Source organism: Biomphalaria glabrata, chromosome 2 (assembly GCF_947242115.1).
Source record: "Biomphalaria glabrata chromosome 2, xgBioGlab47.1, whole genome shotgun sequence".
NCBI lineage: Eukaryota > Metazoa > Mollusca > Gastropoda > Planorbidae > Biomphalaria > Biomphalaria glabrata.
Window position 1 is genome coordinate 61,609,277 of NC_074712.1, and position 25,264 is coordinate 61,634,540.

General features: G+C 43.8%; 1 protein-coding gene across 1 annotated transcript; it reads right to left on the reverse strand.

Moving 5' to 3' along the window:
* Positions 1-20,149: 20,149 nt before the first annotated feature.
* Positions 20,150-24,123, reverse strand: LOC129924742 (sialidase-like). Its single transcript, XM_056021252.1, has 2 exons — positions 24,118-24,123; positions 20,150-20,809 (listed from the first exon to the last, which is right to left on the reverse strand). The coding sequence occupies exons 1-2, from the start codon at positions 24,121-24,123 to the stop codon at positions 20,150-20,152; spliced, it is 666 nt and encodes a 221-aa protein (XP_055877227.1).
* Between the last annotated feature and the right edge of the window lie 1,141 nt (positions 24,124-25,264).

Consider the following 25,264-nt stretch of genomic DNA (forward strand, 5'->3'; position numbering starts at 1 on the left):
TAGTAACTAATATGTTTTTGTAAGAACTGACTTTTTACACACATCATCTATCTCAACATTTTACAACCCAACATAACCAACACCCTGTACGGCAGTGCTGAACAACTGAAGAGAACAGCACACTTTTTTTTCCTTGGCACAGTCTGCAAAAGAGCTCACAGCTCAGCAGCAATAAAGCTGGCTAGAAGAAGAAGAAGAAGAATCTCAAAAATTTTTGTCTGTGTAAATTGGTCTGTTGGTCTTAATATGTCTGTCTGTCTCAATTTGCTTGTCTAATATATGTTTGTCTCTGTCAGTATGTCAATCTAAATATGTCTGTCTCAATACGCCGATTCGTCTCAGCATGTCAGTCTTTAACATGGATGATAAATATCTCTGTCTGTCTTAAGGTGTCTGTCTATCTCAACATGTCTCTCTCAACAAATTCTTCTCAACATATCTGGCTCTGTCAATATGTCAGTCTAAATATGTCTGTCTCAATATGTCCTCCTCAATATGTCCGTCTCAATATGTCTCAATATGTCTGTCTCAATATGTCTCAATATGTCCGTCTCAATATGTCTCAATATGTCCGCCTCAATATGTCTGTCACAATATGTCCGCCTCAATATGTCCGTCTCAATATGTCTCAATATGTCCGTCTCAATATGTCTCAATATGTCCGCCTCAATATGTCTGTCACAATATGTCCGCCTCAATATGTCCGTCTCAATATGTCTCAATATGTCCGTCTCAATATGTCTCAATATGTCCGTCTTAATATGTCTGTCTGTCTCAATATCATTGATGAAAAAAGGGAGGTGAAACAGTGCCACTGCTATTTATATGCATTACGTCCTGCGAGATTCGCTCCGGTGAGACTTAACATTTCGAAAAGCGTATGTGTGTTACACGCCTTAGACCAGCGGTTCTCAACCTTTGAAGCTCGGCGACCCCTTTTTACAATCCCCTACACTGCCGCGACCCCCCCCCCCCCCCAAATACACACATACAGAAATAGAAGAGTAGACAATAACAATCCATATTTTCGATGGTCTTAGGCGACCCCTGGCAAATCGTCAATCGACCCCCAAGGGGTTCGCGAACCACAGGTTGAGAACCCCTGTCTTAGACTCTTGGGGAAAGTATTTCTCTAACACTCCTGTTCATGCGTCTCATACTCTTATGCAGAGGTCTGATATTTATGTTTATATGTGTCTTATACTCATGTGTGTGTGTCTTATATAGAGGTCTGATATTTATGTTTATATGTGTCTTATACTCATGTGTGTGTGTCTTATATAGAGGTCTGATATTTATGTTTATATGTGTCTTATACTCATGTGTGCGTGTCTTATACTCGTGTGTGTGTGTGTGTGTGTGTGTGTCTTATACTCATGTGTATGTGTCTTATACTCATGTGTGTGTCTCTTATACTCATGTGTGTGTGTCTTATACTCATGTGTGTGTGTCTTATACTCATGTGTGTGTGTCTTATACTCATGTGTGTGTCTTATACTCATGTGTGTGTGTCTTATACTCATGTGTGTGTGTGTCTTATACTCATGTGTGTGTGTCTTATACTCATGTGTGTGTGTCTTATACTCATGCGTGTGTGTGTCTTATACTCATGTGTGTGTGTCTTATACTCATGTGTGTGTCTTATACTCATGTGTGTGTCTTATACTCATGCGTGTGTGTGTCTTATACTCATGTGTGTGTCTTATACTCATGTGTGTGTCTTATACTCATCTGTGTGTCTTATACTCATGTGTATGTGTGCCTTATACTCATGTGTGTATGTGTCTTATACTCATGTGTATGTGTGCCTTATACTCATGTGTATGTGTCTTATACTCATGTGTGTGTGTGTCTTATACTCATGTGTGTGTGTCTTATACTCATGTGTGTGTGTTTTATACTCATGTGTGTGTGTCTTATATTCATGTGTGTGTGTCTTATACTCAAGTGTGTGTGTCTTATACTCATGTGTGTGTGTCTTATACTCATGTGTGTGTGTCTTATACTCATGTGTGTGTGTCTTATACTCATGTGTGTGTGTCTTATACTCATGTGTGTGTGTCTTATACTCATGTGTGTGTGTCTTATACTCATGTGTGTGTCTTATACTCATGTGTGTGTCTTATACTCATGCGTGTGTGTGTCTTATACTCATGTGTGTGTGTGTGTGTCTTATACTCATGTGTGTGTCTTATAATCATGTGTGTGTGTCTTATACTCATGTGTATGTGTGCCTTATACTCATGTGTGTATGTGTCTTATACTCATGTGTATGTGTGCCTTATACTCATGTGTATGTGTCTTATACTCATGTGTGTGTGTCTTATACTCATGTGTTTGTGTCTTATACTCATGTGTGTGTGTCTTATACTCATGTGTGTGTGTGTCTTATACTCATGTGTGTGTGTCTTATACTCATGTGTGTGTGTCTTATATTCTTGTGAGTATGTGTCTTATATTCTTGTGTCTATGTTCCTGCGTGCTCGTTTCTGATTGTGGAAGCGTTCATTGCTGTGGAAACGGGTGAACATACAATGGGCGGGGAAGGAATGGCTGGCACCACGAAATTTCAATCAGACTGTCAAAATAGTAGTCTTGACCAACTGACCCAGAGCTGGACGACTCCGCGAAGGGGAGCGAGTGGACGCTACATAGATAGGAGAAGGGTAATTGTACAAACAGATACCAGCTGACCTAGCGATAGACAATTCCATCGGGGGAGGTAGAGAGCCGCGCGGGAAATGGAAACGAATTATAAGATTTTTAAGAGACATCTAGTTTTCTATTAGTTCTACAGGACCTTTGACCTGACCTACAAGCACCCTGAACACACAGTCTAGTAGAGCATTCTTTTTTTTTAAGTCTTTGCTTATTTTCAAAGAAAAATGTTTTTTTTTTTTTTTGGGGGGGGGGGGGGAGTTATTTTACAAAAATGGGCAGACAACCTTTTCTTCTAGAATTATCTCCTTTTACGAAGTATTTTATTAGAAATCATAATAATTGCCTTCTGTATCCGTGGTGATTCTAGAATACATCCTAGATGTGGTAGAGATTGGTTGTCCCGGGTTTTCAAGGAGATTTATTTTCACCTTAAACGGAATAAAACGCATTGGTTTGATTAAGGCTTGTGTTCATTATATGCCTCAAAGTAGCTCCGATTGGAGGATTTGAACACAAGCTCAAGTCACATGGCCAGACAACAACTGGGTGACATTTCAGGAAATAATGTCTAGCTACTACCTGGGATTGGCTTGAAGCAAAGGTGAACTGGCAGACATTATACATGACACGGAACTTTACAATAATTTCGTCTTGTGTTATTCTTTGTGTATAACACCAAACTTTCGGCGTTGATACTAATCAGATAATTTAAAGAGCAGCCACAAACAAAGAACTAGGTACAATTTCTGATTTATGTATGTTCCGAAAAATAATATTTTGGTTGCTATTGATTTGCATAAAAAAACAGATCTCGTTCAGACTACTCGCTTATGCTCCTATATTTGCGATGGTAAATTTATAATGGATGCGCTGAGGCGGGTTTATTACATTAATCAGTGGCAATGTTCATGCTGGACCGGTCTTAGGCCACTGCAACGTATGCGGCCGCAGTGGGCCCGCACCGTCATAGGCCCCGCGCTAATTCTAGGTGTATATAGTTAAATTAAAACCATTATAACTTATATTACAAGTTTTCCGCGGCCTTCTGATTTTCCACGGGCTCATGAAAATCTCCTGAAAAAAATGGACAAAATTGCTATATTTCAATATTCACTCTGTCTGTCTGTCAGGCCAAAAGCTTGTACACGTTATTTCTCCGACACCCATTCTCGGATCAAGCCGAAAGTTTGCAAAATTTATTTCTTGTAACTGACAACACAAGAATCAATTTAAAACATTAAACCAATTAGTTAATTAACAATTGGTAATAAATTAATTTATTTGGTATCTCAAACAAAGGAAAGAAATAGTACTTGACTGAAGTGGTGGTATAAGCTGAATTAGTTATCTTTATCTTAGCCTGCCGTCTCAGGCTTAGTGAACAGAAACATGAAATAGAAACAATAGATAACTATACAATCTTTATGTTTATAGACTCTTCGCTTGCAGAGTGGCTACCGCGTTGGCTTGAAAAGCTTGAGATGGCTTTAGCCCACAAGTTCGATTACAGATCGTTCCCTTGTATTTTCTAAATACATTTAAAAAGCGATCACCCAGATACCCCGTTATGTCTCCCTCTTTTCAACTGGTCCAGACAAGTGATAGGATAATAGCGTATTGAGAACGATAAAAGCATGAAATTGCATTTAAACGAAAACAATTGGTAAAAAAATATTTCTAATCGCACAGATTTTGTATTGTTAGTCTAGATCTATTACAAATTTAATTACATGACTGATCCAAACTAATTGATACACTTAATATAAACTTTGTTTTTTTACAAAAGTATTTTTATTTTGTTTCGTTTTCTCTTTTTGCTTCTTTTCTCTTTTGTCTCCTCATTTCTTTTTTATCACACTCTTTTCTCTGTTGCCTGGTCTAAGTATAATCGCTTTTTTTTTTATATTTTGTCAATAACATTTTTTGTTATTGTTTTTTTAATCTGTTATTTGTTTAACTTTGTTTCTCACGATATCAATGAACTTTAGAGGTACGGTTAGAGGTTAGAGGTTAGGGGTAGGGAAAAAATTGGAAAATTCATAGACGGTGCAAAAAAAATCAACAACAACAAAAAAACTACGAAAGCAGAAAGCAATTCATTCCAGCCAATCAATCTTATCCAGATGTGTGCATTTCTGCTTCAGTAAGTGGACAATATTGGCATATGTCAAGGTCATGAGGTGCCGTCCGTCTTGGAGGCTGAGATGAATGATAGTAAAAAAAACCCGGCATGTCCGGAACTTGGCGGATCACAAGTACAAACACGGCAATGTTGATGCGCGTGGAAATAGAGTTTCTCCAAAATATGTCAATAATCTTTGTGTTTATGTTTGTATAAGTGTACTTGTGTGTGTGTGTGTGTGTGCGTGTTTAACGAGCGTGCGTGTGACACAGTAAACAAACACAATTGAATAAAAAAAAATACATCAGAGTGCGTCAATTTTAGATCTATAATCTCTCTTGAAAATAATAGAATAATAAAAATGATTTTATATGAGTTTCTAATACAAATTTTGGTTTATAATTTTTCATCATATTTTTTCTTGTTATGATTCAATATGGGGGCGCGATGTCTGAGTGGTTAAGCGCTCGGCTTTCATACCTGGGGTCCTCGGTTCGAATCTCGGTGAAGACTGGGATTTTGAATTAAGAGCTAGTTCGGGCGCCCTCAATCCACCCATCTCTAAAGGGTACCTGACTTTAGTTGGCGGTTGGTCGTTGTGCTGGCCACATGACACCCTGCTCGTTAACCGTTGGCCAAAGAAACAGATGACATTAACATCGTCTGCCCTATAGATCGCAAGGTCTGAAAGGGGAACTTTACAATCCTTGGTGTACAATAATATTCTTTATGTTTTCAAATCCGATATCATTCATTGAGTTTTGAGCAGTTTTATTTTATTAAATTCCTTTTATTATCATGTAAACTCTTCACTTTCATACAAAAGCTGGAAGATCTGGAATTCGCAGATGACATAGTCTTATTATCACACAGACTACAGGACATGCAAGAAAAGGTCACAGCTTTGAGCGAAGTAGGAAAGAGAGTAGGACTCAAAATAAACCACCATAAAAACAACAACAACAATAAAAGTACTTAAAGTAAACAAACAAATTGGAGACATAGAACCGGATTCTCAGACCATAGACCAAGTAGATAGTTTTATATACATTGGGAGTGTAGTCAGTGTATCAGGTGGAACAGATGAAGACATTAAACTATCGTATAAATCTAGCGCGTCAGACATTTACACAGCTAAAACCAACCTGGAAATCTCCTCACATCTCAAACAAGACTAAACTAAGAATCTTTAACTCTAATGTCAAGGCTGTCCTACTGTATGGTTCTGAAACATGGAGAACAACTGACGGAACAAGAAAAAAATACAGACCTTCATCAAAGGATATCTGAGAAATATCTTAAAATTACACTGGTATGACAAAGTAGAAAACACCAAACCGTGGGAGATGAGTGGACAGAAAAATATAGAGGTGCTGATCTTAAAGAGAAAGTGGAGATGGATTGGTCACACCTTAGAACAGATACCAACAACAGAGCTAGACAGGCCTTGGAGTGGAACCCCCAGGACACAAGACATGGAGGAAGACCAAAAAGAACATGGCTACGCAGTGTACTAGATGAAGCGACAGGACAGAGCTGGGAAGCAATTTAAAAACTTCAAGAGACCGTGGAGAGAGGCGTGCTTTTACTGAGGCCCTATGTTCCATGAGGAACGCAAAGAAAAGAAGATGATGATGAAACTCAATATGAGTGGAAAGACATTCTCTGCGGATGCTAAACCTGGACAGTGGACGGGTATTTCGATAACAACTCAAACGATTGTTATAGAAACTGACCAGATTTTGTTTATCTTTAAAAACAAACAAACAAACAAACAAAAAAACTAGCGTATTGGCAACATAGTAAAAAATCTAGTTTAATAAGATGCAACCGTCATCGCTTTTTTAATGCCAAAAAAAAAAAAATTGTTGCCTCAGGCTTAAAGCCTTCTCAAGGAGACTAATTCAATCCATACCACAACATTGACCGTTATTTTATTTTTTTTTGATAAAATTATTATCATCTTAAAATGAAATTAGGCTGTATTCAACTAGCTCTCTTCGGGTATTCCCGCACTTGACTCCACTGTTTCTTTGTATTCAGTATAGAGCTGTGTAAAAACAAAGACGCCCTTTAACATTATCGTCGCAGTCATGTGTAGAAATCAGCTGGACAGTAAAAATATCTTCATTTTGCAAGCTCACAGAATAAGGTCTTCACTATAGTGAAATTGCGATCTATGGGGCAGATGATATTATGGTCATCTGTTTCTATGGTCCGCGCCCCCCCCCCCCCCCCCCCCACCAACCCATTTGGAGGATTAAAAATATAATTATTAAGACTAGAACTAAATTATGCAATTCTACTTTAACCTAAAAAAAAAAAAAATATCAGTTCATAACAGAAATACAACCACCCCTGGCACACAATGACACATACATTCATATTGTGTACAAACATGTGGTGAGAACGCAAAGCTTTGTTTACATCTTGATGTTTCTCTTAACATGTAAACAAACATTCAATGGTGAAACACAAAATGTTTTTTTTTAAATATTTGTTAGAGATTTTCAAGAGATATGGAAAGACACCTCCTGCCAAACAGAATCTTATGTTCATCACCCAGTCTTTTCAAACTAATACTCTGATGTCATAACTTACTCTATTTCTTGAAGAGCTAAGCTGAGTTTTGTGTGCGTGTCTGATTCCTGGATCTATTTTTCAGATCATTTCGACATAATTGCTGGAAATGTTTATAAATTCATAACTGTCTATCTTTAGACGTTCTACTGAGTAAGGTCATAATAATATAGGAAGTAGGAGCTTCTACACATTAAGAACGCACCCTGTCTTTCTCTATAATTTAAGAATAAAAATAATTGTAGAACTATTTTATTTTCAATAACTGCTGCTATATTTCGAAGCCATTGGTTGTTTATCTGCTTCTTTAACTGTTTGTTTGATTGTCCTCTAAAATCTGACTCTATTTTTATAAGCTAACTCGTGAAAAAAATTTTTTAAAAAATTCGTAAATCTTGAAATTTCAGCAAAATTCGTTTATACAAAGGAGGCTTTTGGTGTGACGAGATACAATCAGTTTAAATCTATCAAATCAATCAATCACATCCAAAGAGCACAAACAAAATTCTATGTCTCTCTTTCTCTGTCTCTTTCTATGAATCTGAGTGTGTGTCTCTCTCTGTCTGTATCCATTTCTGTATGTTTCTCTTTTTGTCTCTTTCTCTCTGTCTTTCGTTCTCCCTGTCTCTCTATTTTAGTTTATCACAATTTCTATCTCTTTCTGACTCTCTCTCTCTCTCTCTCTCTCCATCTGTATCTCTCTGTTTGTCTTTCACGCTGTCTTTCTGTCTCTCTCAGTACCTCTCTCTTTCTCTCTTTGTATCCCACTCCGTATCTCTCTCTGTCTCTCTGTATCTCTCTTTGTTTCTGTCTCTCTCTATTTTTCTCTCTGCGCTGTCTTTGTCTGTCTATGAGTCTGTCTGTCTCTCTCTTTATCTCTGTCTGTCTCTCTCTTTATCTCTGTCTGTCTCTCTCTTTATCTCTGTCTCTCTGTCTTTTTGTCAGTCTGTCTCTATCTCTCTCTTCTTGTTTCTCTGTCATTGTCTTTCATATTGTCTCTCTCTTTCTGACTGCCTCTTTTTCTGTCTCTCTTTGCTTTTCTCTCTCTCTCTCTCTCTTTCTTGCTAAGATTAATTTAATACCATAATTTCATCATTTCCAAAAGTTCAATCTGAACTAACGAGGTGACCGAATGAGCCAGCACGCGGTCAACTTCTGCAAACGTATCGGAAACTTCAAAACGCTAACAAAAGAAACCGAGAAAATGAGTCACGTGAATAGGAGTCGTAAAACCATTGGCTGTTTACTACATCACGTGACACAATACGACATTTGCAGACGTCAAGCAGAAGAGTGGAGTCAGGGAAATAAATAAACAGTCATTGACCGACAAGTCGACTTAGTCTTGTGATTTTCTCAAGACTTCTGCTGGTTGACCTCAATAAGTACGAAAGTATGTAGCCAGAGTTGAGTCCCTTTCCTTTTAAAAGGATAAGTCGTCCCTATGTTAATTGATGTCGGTTAGTTCATTAATAAAATAACTGACTGGTCAGTGCACTAAAGGGCATACATCTACAACCAATAACGAATTAAAGGTCATGGTAAAACAAATGGCTTTTCTTTGCATTTTTTTTTATACATTGACCTGTTGTATTTTTGTAATACTATAAATTTAAATATTATCTTTTCTTTATTAACTCTTTTCTCTCCTAACTGACGATACCAGCGTTGATTCTACCAAAATGTGGTAAATAATTACGGAGAGAAAAAGTTAAATCTTTCAAAATGTCCAATAAAGAGTCGGGGCCTGAGTCTCTTGACCTAAGGAAAGGATGTAATCGATGGCTAGGAATGAAAAGTTGAATCTTTACTGACCCTTTTGTCCGCACGACTCCCATCAACTGGATGATCCCTTAAACACATTCGTTTATTGTGGAGTCACGACTCATTGAGACTCATCCGGTTTTCCGGGTCCGACGATACCGGAGACCGAACCACTAGAGGGCTGTCTTAATTTTCCTATCCTGAATACAGATAAAGATATCACGAATTAGATCCAGTACATTACACATTTTGTATTAACAATGCTGTTTCTTGTAGATATAAGACACATAATTTTACTTTAATACGCATGTAATTTACGGCTTTGTCTGCATCAATTATGTCAAAATATATAGGTCACAAATGGGTCTCATTACTTTTGATTTTCGTTTTGATCTTTGGAATGGAAGAAAATGACTTGTTTAGTGACAGGTATGTATATTCAAAAATTGATTTGCACGTATTTAAAGGCTTGTGAAGGACAAGTCAGTGCCCCCCTTCGGCCCCTTCTTTGAACGGTTCAGGACATACGTATAAATGTTAAATATTGACATGTTTCGGCAATCTTCCTCCTAGTTAAAGCCTTCCGCAGGACGACGGGAGATGGCAGCGGGCAGGGTTTGAACTCGGGACCATAGAGACGACTGAAAGACAGTCCAGAGCGCATACCGCACGACCGCTGCGGGCAACGTACATAAATTGGCTGCTGGAGAAGAGCATATCTTATCTTATCTTATCTTATATAACACAGACGTTACTTCAAAGAAAAAAAAAGAAGATGATTGCGTCTTACGCGTCATGCATTCAGTCATGCATATTAACCAATGACTTAAATTCTGCCAAGTCACTGGTTTTCCTGGCTAGCTCAGGCAACCCATTCCATGCTCTAATAGCGCTAGGGAAGAAGGGGCATTTGTACAAATTTGTCCTAGCATATGAGATGTGCATTGTATATTTTTCTTTGTGTCTTTCTGAGTATTTTATTAAATTTTGTTTTTGTATTTGAAGATTATGGTTCAGTGTTTTATGAATAATTGCTACAATTGTAACAGAAGCTCGCTATGTTAAAAAACTTTCACTTAACTTCCAAAAGAGGGATCAGTTGCCTGGACCCTTCTGGTGGTGTTTGATTATCCAGTTCTAACTGTAATGATTAATTCTTTTTAATTTTGTTCTGAAATTTGCTTTCATTCACAAAAAGCTTTGAAAATTAAAGTTCCCTTTCAGACCTTGTGATCTATAGGTAGGATAATGTACATGTTTCCGTGGCCTAGGGTTAGCCAAGGTGTCATGTGGTCAGCACAACGACCAACGCCTTTACTTTTTCACCAACTAAATCGAGTGGACTCAGAGGCGCTCCAATCATTCCGAAATATATAAAATCCCAGTCCACTAGTCCTGCACCCTCTTGCTTTTAATATTAGTATTCTATTATCTAAGGAGGCGCGGTGCTTGAGCGATAAAGCGCTTGGCTTCCGACTAGGGTGTCCTGGGTTCGAATCCTAGTGAATGGGTGCCTGACATTAGTTGGGGAAAAGTAAAGGCGGTTGGTCGTTGTGCTGGCCACATGACACCCTAGTTAACTGTAGGCCACAGAAATAGATGACCTTTACATCATCTGCCCTATACTTTTTTTTTTAAATATTATTTATACAGCATTAAAATAAATTGTTCATCTTATCGGGCTTGCTTCTAATTATAGATTAGAATTTGCCAAGGGGAGAGAATCCACTAAACAAAAGTATAAACTCCTGCTATGATTCTATTGTAAAGAAGCTACATTAAAATTACATTCACGAACTGGTCACGAATGAATGATCGGAGGTCATGCTTGACCTACCTCGTCCTCATTCTTGCAACCTTTTTGTTTTTTTTACTCTTTAAATTATTATAAGAGCATCCACATACTTTTTGACACTTGGAAAAAAAAATATTCATAAAGTTGACAAAGATGACACCGCCATGACAACATGGTCACAGTCCCAGAAGTAGTTACAATTTCTCGTCACGGCTGACTGAGAGGCACAGAAACTGACACTGTAGAATTACCCCCAGTGGAAAAAAAAAATTATGCAACATAAAGATTATTCTTTATCAGGGTGAATAGTTTAAGCACTTCATCTCAGACGGACCGTAGCTTGTAGGGACGTCTGTCATGACAGATCTGATTCAAGTTATAGTTACATAAGCAGCTCCCCGCTGTGTCTTGTGCAGATAAGTCAAAAAGGAGGTAACACTCCAGAGGCGTAGCTATGGTGTGGGAAGGGAGTGGGAGAATTTGAAACTCCCTCCGGGCCCCCACTTGAGGAGGGACCCAAACTAGTGTTTTTTTTTACATTAAATATTTGATATTACGCAAAATTCAGGGTTAAGGTTAAAGGTCTAGCCCCACCCACCCCCCGGACCCCTAAATGATGGCAAATTACAAGCTACGCCACTGTGACACTCAAATAAATCTCAAGCCTAGAAACTAAAGCCGACCTCAAACTTGATAAGAGTATTCTGTATTTACGGTCGTTACACGTTCAAACCTAGTTCTTGTTTTTAATAGATCAGGCCGAAACTTTATTGTTTTGATGAATGAAAAAAAAGGTTTTCGCTAACTCTAACCCTGAGCTCGAACTCATGGCTTACGTTTTCTCAAGCCGACATACTAACCACTCTGCTAATGATGTGCTGTTTGTTTCAAACTTACTTTAAAGCGGCGTCATCTAAAGGGGACTAATTGAGCTTATGACACCACTTCAGTCAAGTACAATTTCTTTCCCTTGTTCGAGATACCAAACAAAATAATTAATAAACATAGTTAAATTTCTTATTGGTTAATTTTTTTTTAATTGATTCTTGTGTTATCAGGTAAAAGAAATAATTGTTCAGAATATTTTAGCTTGATCCGAGATAGGAGGGTGTGGGAGAAATAACGTGCACAAACTTTTTGACCAGGCAGACAGAGTGAGTTGATTTAAGCTTTGTAAAAAGCGAGAGAGTTTAGGTTTTATTACTAGACGTGTGCCAGGTCGTGAATGAGGTGCGTGCTTTTCACCGTCGTTGTGATGCACTCGAGTCTGAACCCCTGCCCGTTGAAATCCCCTCCTCCGCTACAGCAATCCCCTCCTCCTCCACAGCAATCCCCTCCCCAGCTACAGCAATCCCCTCCTCCTCTACAGCAATCCCCTCCTCCGCTACAGCAATCCCCTCCTCCGCTACAGCAATCCCCTCCCCAGCTACAGCAATCCCCTCCCCAGCTACAGCAATCCCCTCCCCAGCTACAGCAATCCCCTCCTCCGCTACAGCAATCCCCTCCCCAGCTACAGCAATCCCCTCCTCCGCTACAGCAATCCCCTCCTCCTCCACAGCAATCCCCTCCTCCTCTACAGCAATCCCCTCCTCCTCTACAGCAATCCCCTCCTCCTCTACAGCAATCCCCTCCCCAGCTACAGCAATCCCCTCCCCAGCTACAGCAATCCCCTCCTCCGCTACAGCAATCCCCTCCTCCTCCACAGCAATCCCCTCCTCCTCTACAGCAATCCCCTCCTCCGCTACAGCAATCCCCTCCCCAGCTACAGCAATCCCCTCCCCAGCTACAGCAATCCCCTCCCCAGCTACAGCAATCCCCTCCCCAGCTACAGCAATCCCCTCCCCAGCTACAGCAATCCCCTCCCCAGCTACAGCAATCCCCTCCTCCTCTACAGCAATCCCCTCCCCAGCTACAGCAATCCCCTCCTCCGCTACAGCAATCCCCTCCCCAGCTACAGCAATCCCCTCCCCAGCTACAGCAATCCCCTCCTCCGCTACAGCAATCCCCTCCCCAGCTACAGCAATCCCCTCCCCAGCTACAGCAATCCCCTCCTCCGCTACAGCAATCCCCTCCTCCTCTACAGCAATCCCCTCCTCCGCTACAGCAATCCCCTCCCCAGCTACAGCAATCCCCTCCCCAGCTACAGCAATCCCCTCCCCAGCTACAGCAATCCCCTCACCAGCTACAGCAATCCCCTCCCCAGCTACAGCAATCCCCTCCCCAGCTACAGCAATCCCCTCACCAGCTACAGCAATCCCCTCCCCAGCTACAGCAATCCCCTCCCCAGCTACAGCAATCCCCTCACCAGCTACAGCAATCCCCTCCCCAGCTACAGCAATCCCCTCCCCAGCTACAGCAATCCCCTCCCCAGCTACAGCAATCCCCTCCCCAGCTACAGCAATCCCCTCCCCAGCTACAGCAATCCCCTCCCCAGCTACAGCAATCCCCTCCCCAGCTACAGCAATCCCCTCCTCCTCTACAGCAATCCCCTCCTCCGCTACAGCAATCCCCTCCTCCGCTACAGCAATCCCCTCCTCCGCTACAGCAATCCCCTCACCAGCTACAGCAATCCCCTCCCCAGCTACAGCAATCCCCTCCCCAGCTACAGCAATCCCCTCCTCCGCTACAGCAATCCCCTCCTCCGCTACAGCAATCCCCTCCCCAGCTACAGCAATCCCCTCCCCAGCTACAGCAATCCCCTCCCCAGCTACAGCAATCCCCTCCCCAGCTACAGCAATCCCCTCCCCAGCTACAGCAATCCCCTCCCCAGCTACAGCAATCCCCTCCCCAGCTACAGCAATCCCCTCCCCAGCTACAGCAATCCCCTCCCCAGCTACAGCAATCCCCTCCCCAGCTACAGCAATCCCCTCACCAGCTACAGCAATCCCCTCACCAGCTACAGCAATCCCCTCCTCCGCTACAGCAATCCCCTCCTCCGCTACAGCAATCCCCTCCTCCGCTACAGCAATCCCCTCCCCAGCTACAGCATCCCCTCACCAGCTACAGCAATCCCCTCCCCAGCTACAGCAATTCCCTCCTCCGCTACAGCAATCCCCTCCCCAGCTACAGCAATCCCCTCCTCCGCTACAGCAATCCCCTCCCCAGCTACAGCAATCCCCTCCTCCGCTACAGCAATCCCCTCCTCCGCTACAGCAATCCCCTCCTCCGCTACAGCAATCCCCTCCCCAGCTACAGCAATCCCCTCCTCCGCTACAGCAATCCCCTCCTCCGCTACAGCAATCCCCTCCCCAGCTACAGCAATTCCCTCCCCAGCTACAGCAATTCCCTCCCCAGCTACAGCAATCCCCTCCTCCGCTACAGCAATCCCCTCCTCCGCTACAGCAATCCCCTCCTCCGCTACAGCAATTCCCTCCTCCGCTACAGCAATCCCCTCCCCAGCTACAGCAATCCCCTCCTCCGCTACAGCAATCCCCTCCTCCGCTACAGCAATTCCCTCCTCCGCTACAGCAATTCCCTCCTCCGCTACAGCAATTCCCTCCTCCGCTACAGCAATCCCCTCCCCAGCTACAGCAATCCCCTCCCCAGCTACAGCAATCCCCTCCCCAGCTACAGCAATCCCCTCCTCCGCTACAGCAATCCCCTCCTCCGCTACAGCAATCCCCTCCTCCGCTACAGCAATCCCCTCCCCAGCTACAGCAATCCCCTCCCCAGCTACAGCAATTCCCTCCCCAGCTACAACAATCCCCTCCTCCGCTACAGCAATCCCCTCCTCCGCTACAGCAATCCCCTCCTCCGCTACAGCAATCCCCTCCCCAGCTACAGCAATCCCCTCCTCCGCTACAGCAATCCCCTCCCCAGCTACAGCAATCCCCTCCTCCGCTACAGCAATCCCCTCCCCAGCTACAGCAATCCCCTCCTCCGCTACAGCAATCCCCTCCTCCGCTACAGCAATCCCCTCCTCCGCTACAGCAATCCCCTCCTCCGCTACAGCAATCCCCTCCTCCGCTACAGCAATCCCCTCCTCCGCTACAGCAATCCCCTCCTCCGCTACAGCAATCCCCTCCTCCGCTACAGCAATCCCCTCCTCCGCTACAGCAATCCCCTCCTCCGCTACAGCAATCCCCTCCCCAGCTACAGCAATCCCCTCCTCCGCTACAGCAATCCCCTCCCCAGCTACAGCAATCCCCTCCTCAGCTACAGCAATCCCCTCCCCAGCTACAGCAATCCCCTCCCCAGCTACAGCAATCCCCTCCTCCGCTACAGCAATCCCCTCCTCCGCTACAGCAATCCCCTCCCCAGCTACAGCAATCCCCTCCCCAGCTACAGCAATCCCCTCCCCAGCTACAGCAATCCCCTCCCCAGCTACTTCAATCCCCTCCTCCGCTACAGCAATCCCCTCCTCCTCTACAGCAATCCCCTCCCCAGCTACAGCAATCCCCTCCTCCGCTACAGCAATCCCCTCCTCCGCTACAGCAATCCCCTCCTCCTCTACAGCAATCCCCTCCCCAGCTACAGCAATCCCCTCCTCCTCTACAGCAATCCCCTCCCCAGCTACAGCAATCCCCTCCTCAGCTACAGCAATCCCCTCCTCCTCTACAGCAATCCCCTCCTCCTCTACAGCAATCCCCTCCCCAGCTACAGCAATCCCCTCCTCAGCTACAGCAATCCCCTCCTCCTCTACAGCAATCCCCTCCCCAGCTACAGCAATCCCCTCCCCAGCTACAGCAATCCCCTCCTCCTCTACAGCAATCCCCTCCCCAGCTACAGCAATCCCCTCCTCCGCTACAGCAATCCCCTCCTCCTCTACAGCAATCCCCTCCCCAGCTACAGCAATCCCCTCCTCAGCTACAGCAATCCCCTCCTCCGCTACAGCAATCCCCTCCTCCGCTACAGCAATCCCCTCCCCAGCTACAGCAATCCCCTCCCCAGCTACAGCAATCCCCTCCCCAGCTACAGCAATCCCCTCCTCCTCTACAGCAATCCCCTCCTCCTCTACAGCAATCCCCTCCCCAGCTACAGCAATCCCCTCCCCAGCTACAGCAATCCCCTCCCCAGCTACAGCAATCCCCTCCCCAGCTACAGCAATCCCCTCCCCAGCTACAGCAATCCCCTCCTCCGCTACAGCAATCCCCTCCTCCGCTACAGCAATCCCCTCCTCCGCTACAGCAATCCCCTCCTCCACTACAGCAATCCCCTCCTCCGCTACAGCAATCCCCTCCTCCGCTACAGCAATCCCCTCCTCCGCTACAGCAATCCCCTCCCCAGCTACAGCAATCCCCTCCCCAGCTACAGCAATCCCCTCCCCAGCTACAGCAATCCCCTCCTCCTCTACAGCAATCCCCTCCTCCTCTACAGCAATCCCCTCCCCAGCTACAGCAATCCCCTCCCCAGCTACAGCAATCCCCTCCCCAGCTACAGCAATCCCCTCCCCAGCTACAGCAATCCCCTCCTCCGCTACAGCAATCCCCTCCTCCGCTACAGCAATCCCCTCCCCAGCTACAGCAATCCCCTCCCCAGCTACAGCACTCCCCTCCCCAGCTACAGCACTCCCCTCCCCAGCTACAGCAATCCCCTCCTCCGCTACAGCAATCCCCTCCTCCGCTACAGCAATCCCCTCCTCCGCTACAGCAATCCCCTCCTCCGCTACAGCAATCCCCTCCTCCGCTACAGCAATCCCCTCCTCCGCTACAGCAATCCCCTCCTCCGCTACAGCAATCCCCTCCTCCGCTACAGCAATCCCCTCCTCCGCTACAGCAATCCCCTCCTCCGCTACAGCAATCCCCTCCTCCGCTACAGCAATCCCCTCCTCCGCTACAGCAATCCCCTCCTCCGCTACAGCAATCCCCTCCTCCGCTACAGCAATCCCCTCCTCCGCTACAGCAATCCCCTCCTCCGCTACAGCAATCCCCTCCTCCTCCACAGCAATCCCCTCCTCCGCTACAGCAATCCCCTCCTCCGCTACAGCAATCCCCTCCTCCGCTACAGCAATCCCCTCCTCCGCTACAGCAATCCCCTCCTCCGCTACAGCAATCCCCTCCCCAGCTACAGCAATCCCCTCCCCAGCTACAGCAATCCCCTCCTCCGCTACAGCAATCCCCTCCTCCGCTACAGCAATCCCCTCCTCCGCTACAGCAATCCCCTCCTCCGCTACAGCAATCCCCTCCTCCGCTACAGCAATCCCCTCCTCCGCTACAGCAATCCCCTCCTCCGCTACAGCAATCCCCTCCTCCGCTACAGCAATCCCCTCCTCCGCTACAACAATCCCCTCCTCCGCTACAGCAATCCCCTCCTCCGCTACAGCAATCCCCTCCTCCGCTACAACAATCCCCTCCTCCGCTACAGCAATCCCCTCCTCCGCTACAGCAATCCCCTCCTCCGCTACAACAATCCCCTCCTCCGCTACAGCAATCCCCTCCTCCGCTACAGCAATCCCCTCCTCCGCTACAACAATCCCCTCCTCCGCTACAGCAATCCCCTCCTCCGCTACAGCAATCCCCTCCCCAGCTACAGCAATCCCCTCCTCCGCTACAGCAATCCCCTCCTCCGCTACAGCAATCCCCTCCTCCGCTACAGCAATCCCCTCCTCCGCTACAGCAATCCCCTCCTCCGCTACAGCAATCCCCTCCTCCGCTACAGCAATCCCCTCCTCCGCTACAGCAATCCCCTCCCCAGCTACAGCAATCCCCTCCCCAGCTACAGCAATCCCCTCCTCCGCTACAGCAATCCCCTCCTCCACTACAGCAATCCCCTCCCCAGCTACAGCAATCCCCTCCTCCACTACAGCAATCCCCTCCCCAGCTACAGCAATCCCCTCCCCAGCTACAGCAATCCCCTCCCCAGCTACAGCAATCCCCTCCTCCGCTACAGCAATCCCCTCCCCAGCTACAGCAATCCCCTCCCCAGCTACAGCAATCCCCTCCCCAGCTACAGCAATCCCCTCCTCCGCTACAGCAATCCCCTCCCCAGCTACAGCAATCCCCTCCCCAGCTACAGCAATCCCCTCCCCAGCTACAGCAATCCCCTCCCCAGCTACAGCAATCCCCTCCTCCACTACAGCAATCCCCTCCCCAGCTACAGCAATCCCCTCCCCAGCTACAGCAATCCCCTCCCCAGCTACAGCAATCCCCTCCCCAGCTACAGCAATCCCCTCCCCAGCTACAGCAATCCCCTCCTCCACTACAGCAATCCCCTCCTCCGCTACAGCAATCCCCTCCTCCACTACAGCAATCCCCTCCCCAGCTACAGCAATCCCCTCCTCCGCTACAACAATCCCCTCCTCCGCTAGGATGTTGCTTCCTTCCAAAGAAAAATTCTGAAACTTATGAGAACAAAATACAAGTTTGGACATGAATTCTGTAACTTTCTTTCTCTCCTGACCGACGTTACCAGCGTTGATTCCACCAGAATCTGGTAAATAATGACGGAGAGAAAGAGTTAAAACAAAAACAACAACATTACAATGCTAATGATGTAACAGATGTCAATTAACGTCAGAGATAAGAAAAGAACTTAGTTGTGGAATGTTTAGTGTGCTATCGCGTTGTCAGAATTTAGTGAACTTTTTTTTCAGACTAAATTAACTATTTCATTTTAACATTTGTTATCTCAATATATTCGAGTACCATCTGGTAACCTGGTGTGAAACATGGTCATCATTAAAATGAGATTTTCTGATCTAGAAGCTTTTCTTTTTAAGCTGCAAAGAAATGTTTTGATGAATAAATAAATAAATTATTATAGCTTTTATATAGCGCTTTATTTTCATGCTTGTAGCATGCTCAGAGCGCTTTGGTCCAATCTCATTTGTGGACCAGTGGGGGGGTGGGGGGTATCTGGGAAAATGGTTTCTGTGCTGCCTTTAGGCACTTAGTAAACACAACTCTGCTCGAGTCGGGTTTCGAACCTCAAGCCCCCTTCATGGGTTGCCTAGCCAAGCCAAGTTCAAGAATACTAGGCCTCTCGACCACAATTCCTACAGATAGATGACAGATATTTAATAATAACTTTGTACTCTGTCGAAGATTTAGTATGTTATTATTACAAGTTAGTATTTATATCTCTTTATATGTTATGGTTTCAAAGGATGTCGTGGCCAGGTTTGTTTCACGTATAGGTAACTGATGAGCTTTCTGTAATGAAACTTACGGATATTTTTATTTGCACTTTCTGTAATAGAAGTATCAGTAGTTCCGTATTTACACTTTAATAAAGCTCTATGCTATTTGAAAAATTGGCCTTAATGGGGTCTTTCATAAGTCAAGATATTATATGTGAGTGCCTAATATTTCTTGGGGTCCTAGGCCCGGGGTCGGCAACCTGCTGACTATCTTTGGATCGACATATTCGTGAGAGCAAGCGTTCTCTTGCATGAATATAACTAAAAGTAAAGTTAGAAGCCCACTAACAAATGAAAATTTAGAGTTGTGTTTGAAACTAAAAACAACAAGTTATGAGCCAAATGTATCCAAACTTTCTAAAACCATACAAAGCCAACGCTCCCACTGAATTTGTTTGCTCAATTGTTTGTTAGTGAAGTTCATGTAAATATTTACTTTCTTTAGCTGTTACCAAAATAAAAAAAAATAAGTATATATTATCTCTCTCTATATATATATTATATATTATCTAATGTGTTGTCAAAAAACACTACTTATATATTAATTCGTTTTTTTTTCATAAAAAAAAATTCATTGTTTGAGAACTATTTATAGTTGGCAAGAAAAAACTTTGTGGCTCTTTAAAAACTTTAAAATTTTGTAAATAGTAATTTTTGGCTCTTTCGACTCAAAAGGTTGCCGACCCCTGTCCTAGGCTATAGCTTGTGTCAGAGGCGGCCCTGGGCGAGTGTCATATGCGGAGCCCTGAACCTATATATACCGTACCACATTACACTAATAATTGGTATCATATAGATGCCGGTAAGGCTTCCGAGATATTGAGCAACAAGTCCTAGTTAAAGAAAACTGATCGATTGCGAAGCTGAAGGAAATCTGCGATCGCGGGCCCCGTCATCGGGCACGGGCCTGGGGCGCTTGCACCACTTGCCACCCTCTATGGCTGCTATTGGCTTATGTTGGCTATAAGTAAATCCGGCCTTGTAGACGTGACAATAATCCTTATAAACGTTTTCTTTCATTGCTTTTAATAGCTGTTAATTATAAATCAAAAACATTATGGATGATTGTCGTACGCATCTTATTTGGTATTTTCGTTTGAGCACAATAAGGTTTTATTAGTTCTGTTCCTAAGGATGCGCTATATTGGTGTCATTGTTCTCTTGGTGTGCCTTGAGATGAGTCTCTTGGTGTGTCTCTTGGTGTGCCTTGAGATGAGTCTCTTGGTGTGTCTCTTGGTGTGCCTTGAGATGAGTCTCTTGGTGTGTCTCTTGGTGTGCCTTGAGATGAGTCTCTTGGTGTGTCTCTTGTTGTGCCTTGAGATGAGTCTCTTGGTGTGTCTCTTGGTGTGCCTTGAGATGAGTCTCTTGGTGTGTCTCTTGGTGTGCCTTGAGATGTGTCTCTTGGTGTGTCTCTTGGTGTGCCTTGAGATGAGTCTCTTGGTGTGTCTCTTGTTGTGCCTTGAGATGAGTCTCTTGGTGTGTCTCTTGTTGTGCCTTGAGATGAGTCTCTTGGTGTGTCTCTTGTTGTGCCTTGAGATGTGTCTCTTGGTGTGTCTCTTGTTGTGCCTTGAGATGAGTCTCTTGGTGTGTCTCTTGTTGTGCCTTGAGATGTGTCTCTTGGTGTGTCTCTTGTTGTGCCTTGAGATGAGTCTCTTGGTGTGTCTATTGGTGTGCCTTGAGATGTGTCTCTTGGTGTGTCTCTTGGTGTGCCTTGAGATGAGTCTCTTGGTGTGTCTCTTGTTGTGTCTCTTGGTGTGTCTCTTGGTGTGTCTCTTGGTGTGCCTTGAGATTGAGTTATCTGTGTGGTGTTCTTCCCCAGTATTGTGTAAGTTAGTTTATTTTACTATCTTCTAAATGTCGTAGATCTAAAATCGTTTCTCTTATAATCGTGAGAATGGCAGTATCAAAGGAGTGTGTATTTTTCTTATCTAGGGACGCAGGCTTGGGACTCTGCTGGAGTCAAGTCTGAGTTGTAGGCTTGGTAGTTGACTATTGCCCGTGGCGTTGGCACTGGCGGATCCAGGGGGGGGGGGCGGTAGGGGCGATCGCCCCCCCACTCGGCCCCACTCAATCCCGCCCCCCCTTACACTTTCGAGTTGGGGGGGCGGTCAAATTTATTTGTAGAAATCACAGCTTGCTAACAAAGAATGCAAGAAAACGCTTATGGCGTCGGAGATTCGCCCCGAACTCCATTGATGAATAATGAGCTGTACTTGTCAGGAGAATGCGTTTCTGCAATGAAGAATGCAAGAAAACGCTTATGGCGTCGGGGCATCGCCCCGAACTCCATTGACGTATAATGAGCTGTAGATGTCAGGAGAATACGTTTTTGTAGTGAAAAAAGCAAGAAAACGCTTTTGGCGTCGGGGCTTCGCCCCGAACTCCACAAGAGAACCTTAAAGCCCTGCCCCAGTTGTTTTGTTTTTCGCCGAAGGTTGAGAAATGCTGCTTTTTTTATTCTCAAAGATATATATATATATATATATATATATATATATATATATATATATATATCATGGGCGTAGCCAGGATTTTTTTTCGGGGGGGGGGGGTTTGGGGGGGTGGATTTTTTTTTACCCCCCCCCCGGCGAATTTTTTTTAATATGTATTTATGTGTGTGTGTGTGTAAATAACCTTTATTGCATTCTGACCCTTCATTCTTTCGGAAGACGTTTATTGTGCCCTAGAATAGGTTCTTCCATGAGTTAGTGGAAAAATTGTAGATTCCCCGCCAATACTAGCAAGGGGGTCTGGTGGAGCGCTAGGAGCTCCCCCAGCGCGGGGCGAAGCCCCGCCGCCAAGCACTATTTCTGATATTGAAAGCCAACAAAATGCATATTCTGAGGTATCTACAGTGCATTTTCCTGCTATTAAAAGGTTTTATTTCAAATACCTAATGTGCTATTCTTACTGTCTTAGACCCCCCCCCCCCCGCGACGTTTGGCGCATTTGCCGTCAAGCTGTTTCCATAAAATTGTAGATTCCCAGCCATTACTAGCAATGGAGTCTGACTGACGCTAGGAGCGCTAGGAGCTCCCTTAGCGCGGGGCGAAGCCCCGCCGCCAAGCACTATTTCTGATATTGAAAGCCAACAAAATGCATATTCTGAGGTATCTACAGTGCATTTTCCTGCTATCAAAAAGTTTTATTTCAAAAACCTAATGTCCTATTCTTACTGACTTAGACCCTACCACGCCGTTCGGAGCATTAGACGTCAAGCTATTTCCATAAAAATCTGTCACTGGTAATATCTGAAGCCTCTTCCCACCTGCCACGAGGACCTCAATGAATAAGGGCGTCAAGTTGTACTAGGATATCATTGCAACTCTTCTTATGCGTAATTCATTTTGTCGGAGAACATGTCCCGCAAACCTCATGCGTCGCTCTCTCACAATCTTACTAAAGGGTCGACTCCCAGTTCGGCATAGGATTTCCTTGATTTAAACCCGATCTCTATAACTGACTCCTAAAATCTGTCTTAACCATCTTTTTTGAGCCACATTTAGTGTTTTTCAATTTCGGCAGATGATTATTCACTGCAGTTTATTAAGGGAGCACTGCCACTGGTAAAAATGTGTAACCTCTCTTGAATACGCTCTTGAAATTAAGTGACTGTAGTTTGCTTTAGATTTTATATCGAAAAGAGAAGTTTTATCGTCAAAATCATCTGTTGGGGGTTTTCCAACTCAAAATGCTCTGTAGGGGGATCTTAAACTCAAAACCATCTGGAGGGGTTTTAAACTTTAAACAAACTCCATCTGTAGAAGAGGGGTTTAAACTCAAAACCCCCGATTGGATTGGCTACGCTCAAATAATTTTAGTGTGTAATTTGCTTTTTTTTTATATTGAAGAGGTATTTTTTTTAGCATTAAACCCCTCTGAATGGGGTTTTAAACTCAAATTCTTTTGGCAACGCTCATAGATTTTAGAGAGAGTAATTTGCGTTTATTTATATTGAAGAGGTACTTTTTAGCTTCAAACTCCACTGGAGGGGAGTTTAAACTTAAACCCATTTGACTACACTCATAACATTTTGAGTGTATAATTTGTTTTGTTTTTATTATTAAAGAGGTATTTTTTACCTTCAAACCCCGCTGAAGTGGGGTTTAAACTCAAAACTATGTCAAAACCCATTTAGCTACGCTGATAACATTTTGAGTGCCTAATTAGCTTTTTTTTTATATTGAAGAGGGGGTTTATCGTAAATTTTGGAGGGGGTTTTAAAATCAAAATCTTCCTTAACTGTGCTCTTGGAATTAGGGGATTTTCGTTTGCATTTTTTTTGTTTTGTTTTATAGAAGAGAGGGAGTTAACAGCAAAAACCCCAAGTAAGCGGTTTAAAACTCAAAACCCCTAGTAGGGGGTTTTAAACTCAAAACTCCTGGTAGGGGGTTTTAAACTCGAACCCCCCTGGTAGGGGTTTTTATATATATATATGTGTGTGTGTGTGTGTGTGTATATGCTGTACGCACGTTTATGCGTAGGGTTAGGGTTTACTGGGCGTTAGGGTTAGGGTTTGGAAAAAAATCGCCCCCCCCTAGTCCAAAGTTCTGGATCCGCTAGTGGGCGTTGGGTTGGCGTTAAGAGGCCTGATTGACTATGGCACTGAGATTAAGGTGTGCTATAGTCCTTTGAATGTAACCTGTAATTGCTATTGATATTTATTCGTTATGTATGCCTCATAATATCATATATATCATTAACTCATTAAACCTTTGTTGTTATATGCAATATTGTTATTCACTAGTACACGTTAATATTTGGTTTATTCGTTCCTGGATATTTATTGCATAAATTGATTGCTAGACTGTTAGGGGTGCCCAGGCAGACGAGCCAAGGCTAAATTATAACCCCGGCATAAAGTTAATAAACACTGTTCAGGTGGGGAGCCAGGCGAAGTACATCATACCCTAAATTAGCGCGAGGACAAAACCCACCTGACAATGATGACATAATGATTGCAATCATTTTGCTTTGCCATTAAAGCTGCTGTGTTTATAATATCTATAAGATTGTTAAATATTACAAATACATATATAAGAATAAAAAAAAATTAGAAAGTTTCATTATAAATTTCTTTTCAATGTTTTACTTTTCGAGTTTCTCATAAATGCTTACTTGCATAATTAAGCAGTGATTCCTACAGGGGCAGGTAACTTGCTTGTTTGGCTATTCGTGAAAGGATGAGGTTTTGTATTATGACATTCGCTTCGTTACGTATCTGTCTTAACGATTATTGATGTGGTTGTTATTGTAGTGTTGTTATTGTCAGCATGTCAGTATTATGTATTGAAAAGAAAAACTTGAGATTGATTTATTTGTGTGTTAACCATGACAGGTGAATAAACAACAGACTTACTCTACAAGCATGCTGAGTATAATGTGCATTGTGATACAGCACCCACCCAGAGGTTCACGGTCCTACAGTATTGTGGATAAAATTGTGAAGTCGCCAATGTTGCTTTTGCGAATATGTTTCTAGATTTAAAGTTGTCAGATCTACTTCTAGTTTGGTGAAAAAAGGTGGTGGGGGGTGATTCATAGATTCTACTCCAAAAGTCGGTTTATCTCCCTTTGTTTTATTATTTTATTACTTCTTCATAATTTCCCTTTTTTTTTTCATTTTATCACTTCTTGATAATCTGCCTTTGTTTTATTATTTTATTACTTCTTGATAATCTCCCTTTTTTATTTTATTTTTATCACTTCTTGGTAATCTCCCTTTGTTTTATTATTTTATCACTTCTTAATAATCTTCCATTGTTTTATTATTTTATTACTTCTTGATAATTTCCCTTTGTTATATTATTATTATTGCTTTTATATAGCGCTACTTTCATGCTTATAGCATGCTCAGAGCATGTTTTGGGCCAATCTCATTTGTGGACCAGTGTGGCGGAGGGGTATCTAGGAGTTGGTTTTCCGTGCTGCCTTTAGGCGCTAAGTAAACGCAACTCTGCCCGAGTCGGGTGTCGAACCTCGAGCCCCCTTCTAGGTAGCCAAGGCAAGCCAAGTTCAAGCGCACTTGGCCTCTCGGCCACGCTTCTTCTCGTACATATGTTATACCTAAAACCAGGCTCTAGCCAGGGAGATACCTAGGGGGCTATCATGCTCCCGGGGTCAGTGAAAAGGGGCGCCTAAATATCTTGGGAAAAATGTTTATTGCTATTATGATCTCATATTATAAAACATTTTTCTTTAAGGACACCTTAACTTTCAAAAATACAGATCGATTTTATATTTTGTAAATCAAATACCAGGATTT